This window comes from Dendrobium catenatum, unplaced genomic scaffold (assembly GCF_001605985.2).
Source record: "Dendrobium catenatum unplaced genomic scaffold, ASM160598v2 fragScaff_scaffold_845, whole genome shotgun sequence".
In the NCBI taxonomy this organism is placed as follows: Eukaryota; Viridiplantae; Streptophyta; class Magnoliopsida; order Asparagales; family Orchidaceae; genus Dendrobium; species Dendrobium catenatum.
Genome location: NW_021319307.1, coordinates 102,166 through 111,837, shown reverse-complemented (window position 1 = coordinate 111,837; position 9,672 = coordinate 102,166). Strand labels below are relative to the sequence as shown.

Sequence of the window (9,672 nt, the reverse complement as noted above, 5' to 3'; positions counted from 1 at the left end):
GAAATTGAAGTTCAAGTGATATCGGATTTAATTTTTGAAGTTTCTAGCTTGATTTTTGCCTCGAGATTCGTGCCCGATCAAGATAATTTTTAATGGTATATCAAGATCAAAGAAGTCGCTGAACGCACGACATTTTTCCCTTCGACGCTTCGCCTTCAGATGGTAACGGCAGAACGCACAAAGAACGAAAGAAGACATGGGGAGACCTCGCGAATTACCAAGCACGCGTGTGAAAAGAAGGTTGGCTAGGGCAAGAAATGAGATTTCGGGGACATATTACTAAATAACTCATATTATATAAAAAAACTCATTATTTTAGGATGACCAATTACCCACCATGGGCATAACATGGTTCTGCCTCTGCTTAAAGGGAAATTATTAGGTATGGACACCGAACCTAAATATAGGTCCGGATATCCAATTAAAATTTGACATGTAGGATGCACTTTGATTGCGTTATGACTACGCTTTACCTACACTTTACATCTGCTTTACCTGCGCTTTTGGCACGCTCGACTTAAAATTCTGCATACACGTGTACATTTTGCATGTCAATATTTTATTTGAGTCTGGACATATCTTTACGTCCGGTGTCCGGATCTAATAATTTCCCTGCTTAACATACTACACATGTTAGAAAGAAAATGTTAAAAAAATTTGAGACAAGGGCAAATTGTGCCCTGTGCATAATACTAAAGACTTGGCAGATACACCAGCTAAATGAGTAAAACTGGAAGTTCCTCGCCTCTTAGATGATTCTCAAATAATTCATGCTTATGTATAACATTGAATCAGAGCAAAACATCGGTTTAGTCAATTGCCCAAAATTCTAGTTCGTCAGCAATAATTTTATTCATGTATTTAAATGGCAGAATAGAAGTACAATGTGAGGCCCTACCTCAACAAGATGTCCAGTTCTTATGCAAGCTGATAAAAGCCGATAGCATCCCCGCCGAAGCCATCATCAGCGGATCTGTTAGGAATCCTTTGCCATCTCTCACATCCCCAAGAACCATCAATCCGTCAGCTAGATCCTGGACAATCGATAGCTGCTTAAGGAACAATTTATCACTGAACTTCCGAATCTCAACATCATCGCTGTCCCCTGATCCAACGGTCCTTTTCCTCGCCTCAATGGTTGATCTAATCTTTCTCACCTCCTTCAACTTAAGCGTGATGCTTCCCACATATCCAATCAACTCCGCCCAAGCGCTGACCTTCTGGCACTTACGAGCTAGCTCTGGCGAGAGGATCCCGGCTTTGGAGAGCCAAACGACCTGTTCAAGGAAATAGTAGACGCCCTCTCCTCCGTAGGCGGCCGCGGAGAGGAGGAGATCGACAACGGAGTTGGGTCGGCCTGCTGCGGTGCGGAGTGCGTTGATGTCCTGGACGAACTTTCCGACGCGGAAGGCTTTGCGACTGAGGCCGACGCTAGACTCGAAGGCCTTTAGGCGGGGAGCTAGGGTTTCGGAAGGGAGGGAAGTAGCGATGGCGATTTTGGCGGCGTAGCGTGATATCTTGAGGAGCTTGTCAACACCATCACGACGAGCAAGGTAGGCCTCAAGATGGAGGAGGAAATCCCTCCGATCATTGCAGGAGTTTGATGGAAGTAGCGGCTTAAGGTTCTGCGAAGGTTTCGCCTCCACTTCCATGGTTGCCCCTGGCGGAGAAGAAAGCAGACTATTGGGGAATTAGCATTCGTACTTAATGTATATGAGTTTTGGGCATGTGTTCTTTGTTGAGTGGATAGTACTGTGTTTCGGTATTTTAAAAAAACTTGGGATTCAGTTGAGTTCTATTAGTTCCGGAGGAAGTCGCTGTTGAATGCTTCACATTTTTATTTTATTTATACTAACTAGTGTTTACTTTATTAACACTCAACATTTTGAGGGATTATTACGTGCGGAGTTCAAATATATAGGATCATTCTATTTTATGAATGTAAAGAATAAAATTACAGTTATTATTCATCATTGTATTTTTATTGTTTTTTTTATTACATTTTTATTGTTAATTCATCTAAATTTGTTTCAATTTCTATAGAGTTATTTTCTTTTGCACTATTTATGTAATCATTTATTTGATCATCAATAGATATAGATATGATATACACTGAATCTTTCATTATAATTTGCTTAGCCCCTGCGGGACAAAATTGGAAACATACAGAGTAAGAGATATAAGCGCTTTTGTTTTGCCATTGGAACAAACTGCAACTTTATTGTTTACAATACTACTTTTATTCTTAGGTTCCTCCTTATGAGCTATTGAAGACTAACCAACTGAGATCTTCTTAAGATTTTCAATTTGAACCATTTCTTCTTCTGTAGCTGCTAGATCATCCAAGAGGAGCCTCTAAACTCCTTGAGATACCTGAGTAGATGAATAATAGATTTTATTTAGAATTTCTTAGAAGATCGGGATAAAGTTATGTCCCAATCACCAACATATTTTAAATTTGAGAATTATACAAAAGGCTAACCAATCACATAATTAGCAGCTCCTTTAACATAAGCTTCTAAATACTTATTGGGTATCACAACTGATCAATATTTAATGCTTCTTTCAAGCCACTCTTTTAAGGTTACATAATCTTCAATTTCATGACTGATCAGGTGAGTCACCAAAAGTATTTCCTCACTTTACCCGCATCTTTCAGCTTCATTGATTCATTAAAAGTTAAATTCGGTGTACTTTAAGATGATTTTGTAGCTCCTTTTAACGGTTTACCTTTTGAATGAATAGCTCTTATTTTTTTACTACCTCAAACCTCAGTTTATTTTTTCTCCAGATTAATATAAGGCATATATCTAAACTGTTGATCATTCTGAGGTCAGCTCTTTTACCTAAATTTGCATATGTTGTTTCCCTATATCCACTGCAAACAATAACCCAATTTTCTTTTCTATTATTTTTGTGATTTTATCTTTTTGATTTCTATAAGTGATTGCTCTTTTAAAAAGATAATTGAGACATTTCCTCTTGGAATTAGAGGTCGTACTCAATTTTCCAAACAATTCTTCTGTAATTAACCAAAATTGTGTATCAATATCCAAAAATTCGCTAATTTTATGAAAAGATATAAGGTTGCAGAATATACTAAGTAGAGTATACTGAATCCCTAGAGCATGATTAAATTGAACTTAATAAGAATTTTTTGAATTTGGATTTTATCAATGATTTTGGATATGGACACAGCCCAAGGAGATATTGACTATGAGAAAGATTGAAATTGGAATTTGAATTTGATTTTTGTTACTCTACAATGAGTCTTACCCAAGTGATTTTAAATTGGAGGGGAAAGATTGAGACTTGATTTGAATTTGGATTTTTTGAAAACCAATGGACTAAAGGACTTGTCCATGGACCTTTAGATATAGAAGATAGAATATTATATACATTAGACTTGAAAGGGGCACTTACTAGAGGGGAGACAACTTTGGAATTTACAATCTAATGCTTGATATTGACATACCTATGCAAGATTATATATATGCAAAAAAAAAAAAAAAAAAAAAAAAAAAAAAAAGCATGACTACAAAGCATGCAAAAATGGAAGACTACAAATGGGCAAAACCGTTACATGACCTAGGATAAATTAATTTTGTCTGGTCTAGTTTACTTCATTTTTTTGGATAAAACAGAGTAACCATGGGATAAGCTTACTAGCATAAGCACAGACAATGCAAAAATTTAAATAAACTTATAAATGCACATGTAAATACAAGATTTTAAATGTGCAAAATTCCTACCTGATCTAGTATTAATTCGGCGTTCTAGTTGGCATTGTTTGCTAAGTTTTTAGGATGAAATCAGGTAACCATAAGATATTCTTACTCATATAAGAATATAATGAATGATTAAATTTAAATAAACATATAAATGCACATATAAATGCAAGATTATAAATAAGTAGAACCCGTACATCACCTAGGACCGATTCAATATTCCAGTTTGCTTATTCTGCTTTATTTTTAGTGTAACTATGTGATATACTTACTCGTGTAAGCATAAACTCAGTATTGAAATTTAAATAAACATACAAATGCACATACAAATGGGTATATCCCCTACAAGACCTAGGATTGATTAAGTATTCCAATTGGCCTAATCTACTTAATTTTTAGGACCAACCCAAGTAACCATGGGATTATTTTACTCTTTTTTTTTTAGATGCAACCAACTACATTAATCACTAAAAAAGAAAATACAAACAACAAGCTATTGACATTTAATTCCTCCTTCAACAAGCTAATAAAATAAGGAGGAACTTTATTCATACTAATGTCTTCCCAAAGAAAAGATGTAAAGGGAACATAGTTAGCACATAAATTCACTAACTTATTACAATTCCTATCATATTCAAACCTATATTTGAAAAAGAATATGAATTCAAACTTGTTGTTTGTGGAGCCTAGTAACCTTTACTTTACAGTGGATCTTGAGTTGTTCATTAAAATTATTAATGATTTAAATTTTTATATACATTATTATTCATACATTATTTTAGTGTGTGATCATGTACATGTTATAAATTCCTAATTATAAAGTTTTATTAATTATAACTCCTTGATTCCAAGGACAGAGCCTATCTAATCCTTAATTCAGATGACAGTTGATTGTGCTTAGGATTATTAGCTGACAACTTACTCTAGGTAAGTTTATGCCCAAATAATATAGAACCCCTTAGTTTATACACATTCCTTTGTTATTCTAACTTTTCAAAAAACATAATCTAAACTCTAAATTTAAAATTCAAATCCAAGTTAAGAATTTAAAATTTAAAGCCTATGCATTGGGATCTTAATAGCCCAAAACTTTTTTAAAATCTATATAAATTTACAATTGCCAGAAGACCAAATGCCAGAAGAAATCTACCTTTGTAGTCTCTAAAAACATAGCCAATTCCAGCTTTATAATGATTATAATAATAATGTATAAACATTAACTTTGATCCAATCAGGTGAAGCGTGCCAATGATTATCCAACAACCTAAAAGGCTTATTAACACCACAATGGCCCAAGTTGTAACTATTACTTGATGCAGAAACTGCTGCATAGCTCACGGTATTAGCAACAATCACCATTTAGCTTTCCTCTTAGCCTTAATGAATCAACATATTCATATCCATCCATGAAAAATAAACAGCATTGCAATATAATTTAGCTAATAAAATATTCTATAAAGCTAACCACTTACAACAGTCTTCAAAAGATTTGAAAGATAGAATACCAAAGCCCCATCAATTTAAATGTTTGAATACTTCCTTCAGCTTCTTACACTTGGTTGCAACATTTTCAATGTCTTCAATCTCATTATAGCTTCTTAGACAATAATTTTTCCATAGCAATCTTTTATATGATAAGAACTGATATGTCGGAATAGCATTTTTAAAAATCACCCACCAGAAAACCTCCATCCATGGAATAAGCCTTTTTAATCCATTCCCATATTTGACAACAAGAATTATCATGAACCTATGTTTCAAATGCCAAATCCGAAATAGATTTTCTAGATTTTTAAAATATAAGCTCCAACCTGTCTTCAAATAAAATCGGCAAAATCTATATTTGACAGAATGGGATTATCTTACTCACATAAGCATATACTAGAATTTAAATAAACATGCAATTGTTTAATACTAAACAAAATATGCATTAGGATATATATATTTACATAAAAAATTATCCTTCACTTAAGATGGAGTGAGAAGTTGATCCCTAGTGGAGTCGCTAGAGAAAACTAAGGACAAATTTTACTTTTACTTTAGTTTAAATGCCCACTTGATTTACTTTAAAGTAGTTTTATGTTTCTTTAGTCAAATCAGCATAATTTAACATTATATCATCCTAAAGGACATACCAATGTTTTACTATTGATTTGAGAATATAAATATTCTATTCATTTTCATGATCAACCATAGCATAAGAAATATTCTATTTTTCTCCAAGGATAAAAGGTATATTCACTTCTCATTTTAATCAAGAAATTAAATCAATAAAAAAATTTTCATAATCAAAACTGCATAAGGAATATTCATTTCATCCCTAAGGACAAAAGGAATATTAACTTATTATTTTTATCATGAAACTAAATTAATGAATTTATTTTTTGAATCAAACTGTATAAGGAATATTCAATTCACTCCTAAGAATAAAAGGAATATTATATTATCATTTAATCATAAAACTAAATTCAAATATTTATTTTCATAATCAAACACATAAGGAATATTCAATTTACCTCTAAGGATAAAAAGAATATTCACTTATCTTTTCATTATGAAATTAATAAAATGTTAAAAACATAGGTCTGCATCCATAATCTTTTACCCTATCTTATAAAGAAACTATGGTAGGGTTTATTTTAATTATATGTTTTAGACTTCATAGTAGGTTAAGCCCTACAGTTAATTAGTACTCCGTTGAGAAAACTATTGGTCAAAGTAATATACGTATATACTATAAGATATATATATAATATATATATATATATATATAAATTTATATAGATTTAAAAAAAGTTTTGGGCTATTAAGATCCCAATGCATTAGGCTTTAGATTTTAAATTTTAACTTGGATTTGAATTTTTAAATTTAGAGTTTAGATTATTGTTTTTTGAAAAGTTAGAATAACAAAGGAATGTGTATAAACTAAGTGGTTCTATATTATTTGGGCATAAACTTACCTAGAGTAAGTTGTCAGCTAATAATCCTAAGCACAATCAACTGTAATCTGAATTTAAGGATTAGATAGGCTCTGTCCTTGGAATCAAGGAGTTATAATTAATAAAACTTTATAATTAGGAATTTATAACATGTACATGATCACACACTTAAAATAATGTATGAATAATAATGTATATAAATTTAAATCATTAATAATTTCAATGAACAACTCAAGATCCACTGTAAAGTAAAGGTTACCAGGCTCCACCAACAACAAGCTTGAATTCATATTCTTTTTCAAATATAGATTTGAATATGTTTATTTATTATAGTCTTTAATCTTTTGGCTTCTCAATTTTCTATAGTATTCCGAAAGAGAATGATTTTCATAGGAAGAATAATCATTTTGTTTCAAAACCTTTAATTATATATAAATAATCATGTTCAAACTCTTTATAACTCTTACACGTATAACTCAATTTAGCTATACAAGAATCTAAAATATTTATATATAAATTTGGTTTTACATTTTCCTTTACATCATCTCAAAATACAGTCTACTTTGTAGAAATATAAAAGAGAAATTTCTATAACGAAATATATAAAAGCATTTAAATGTGAGTGTATACAGGAAAGTAAAATGGACTAATATTGTATTCCAAACATGCACCAACAGAAACATAAATATGACATCTAGATTATAGAAAGTAAACACACCAATACAAAATCAATTCACTGGCCCATCATATGCTAGAGTTGGTTGTCCTAGAAAATCATCTAGATTATAGAAAGTAAACACACCAATACAAAATCAATAGGATAGGTCCTAGGTTTTATTAGTTTTAAATTTCTACATTTCAATTGGTCTGTTTAAGGTCATTAAAGAATAGTTTTAATTCAAGTATTTAATGATGTAGTGCTTTAAATTTATTTAAGGGGTGTTTTAATTGTAAAATTTATTTGGTTTTAGGTTTTATAGAACATAGTGCTCAATAGTTTCCAAGTGTAGAAGCCATTGATTTGCAAGTTTTAGGGTTATATTTGTAATTTTACAATTCTTCAAAACTAGGGTAGTTAGGTTACATAGAATCTTTCAATTTAATTATTTATTTTGGTCCTTAAAACTTTCGAATCTAATACACATTTTCCCTCCTAAAAGGAATCAAGCATAAGGGCAAAAAAAGCTATAATGTTTAACTACTTTATTAAAGGTTTCTAAATTTATTTAACTTATTAATTACTGATTCATTAAGTTTAGAATTTAATATTTACATTTTGTTAATTCATTCATGGTGTTATCACAACACGTAGGAGGATCAAAACCTCGAAAGAACACATAACACTACTGCCCAAGGTATTCCAACATAAAAACTTCGTTAATAGGGTAAAAATCTAATTTATTAATGTTTTGCATCTTATTTAATTTATTAAATGGGATGTTTACTGAATTTTTAATCATTTATTAATTTTTATTATTTCTTCAATTATTTATGAATTTGGTTTAATTAATTGTTAACTTTAAAATTTAGGTTTATTTCAAGAATTTTATATTTTTCATAAATAATAGACCCAATGATGTGTCCAATTCCTTTGATCTTATTAAATTTAGATTTTTCTATAATTACTTATAACTTTTACAAGTTAAGCTTATTTAATGAATTATTTAATTTTGACAAATTGTCAACTTTTCAATTCCCAATATTTTCTTGTTTTGCTTATTTTTTTACTAAAGAATAGACTAAAAAATAGTTTTAATGCCTTTAATTTTATTCAATTTGATTTTTTTTGTTATAAGTCATACCTTTTACAATTTAAGATTATTTAATGAATTATTTTATTTTTTAATTAAAGAGTATTTATAATTTTTGAAACAAACCAACTTCAAACTTCTCAAAATCTATGTCAAATATCTGAGATGACTCATAAGGATGATTATAAGCATTTAAAATTTATTTGAAAATTTTTATATTTTTAAATTTTATATTTTTATTAATTCTAGATCTTTCTTGCATTTTAAATTATTATTATTTTGATTAAATTACAAGGGGCTTTTATTTTCCTTTATTAAGTTTTAATTCTAAGTGAAATAACATTTAAAATTTATTTATTTAATTCAATTTGAATTTATTATAAATTTTCAAAGTTCCCAAGCTAATTATTTATGTTGAATCTTAGACATCTAATTAATATGTCAAATGAGCTTGAAATGCTGTGAAATTTAAAACAAAAATTATTATGAATATATGCTTTAAGCTCACTGAATTTGGGCTCATCAAAGCCTTTATAGGTTTTGAAATGAATCCCCTCATTGGAGCTCACTTGTGTCAGCCTCATCTTTGTATGAGGTCATCAGGGTGCATCCTTCTTCCAATAAAACTACAAATCATGTCCAAATCCTAAATTCCAAACTAAATCTCAAGCTTAAGGACCTATGTCTTGAAACCCTTTCTGGGTAATTATTTAACCACTTTAAAATCTAGTCAAATGACCTTTGATTCATGATATATTAGAAGAATATTGATTGGGCATGTCCCTAGGGTAAACCCTTCAAATTTGAGCTCAATCTAACACTGATAAATTCGAAAACATAAATGATTTCAAAAGGCTATAAAACCTTAAAGTATTTATAATATATGCAATTGGATACTCCACCTTATGGAATTTGACCTTGGGACCCTCTAAAAGACCTTTGATAAAGTCAATTGCCTTTACTATGATATTTTGACTAGTGAACTACATTTTTCTTGACCTAGTTTGACCCAAAATTGATCATGGGTCAAAATGACCAAAATGCCCTTTAAGAGGATTTTTGGACTTTTCCACAAAACTAAATATGGCTCAACCACACCAAACCATGAAACCTCTTCTAATGCATCCCATACATCATTAGGAATGCATTAAACTCAAACCCACCCTTTGGTTTGATGTGGTTAACCAAATCAACCATGGTTGATGAAAATGCCCCTTAAGGGTTTAAAAATCTTTTTCAAGCTAAATCAACTCT

The 9,672-nt window shown here is 30.6% G+C and overlaps 1 protein-coding gene across 1 annotated transcript; it reads right to left on the bottom strand.

Annotated features, from left to right (window-relative positions):
- Nucleotides 1-721: 721 nt before the first annotated feature.
- LOC110101210 (peroxisomal membrane protein 11-3) lies at nt 722-1,742 on the bottom strand. Its single transcript, XM_020829011.2, has one exon. It carries the CDS (start codon nt 1,650-1,652, stop codon nt 900-902), a length of 753 nt encoding a protein of 250 aa, XP_020684670.1. The 5' UTR covers nt 1,653-1,742; the 3' UTR covers nt 722-899.
- Between the last annotated feature and the right edge of the window lie 7,930 nt (nt 1,743-9,672).

What these genes read in the sequence shown, in the direction of transcription:
- LOC110101210 (XM_020829011.2), bottom strand. Translation starts at nt 1,652, where the DNA reads ATGGAAGTGGAGGCGAAACCTTCGCAGAACCTTAAGCCGCTACTTCCA.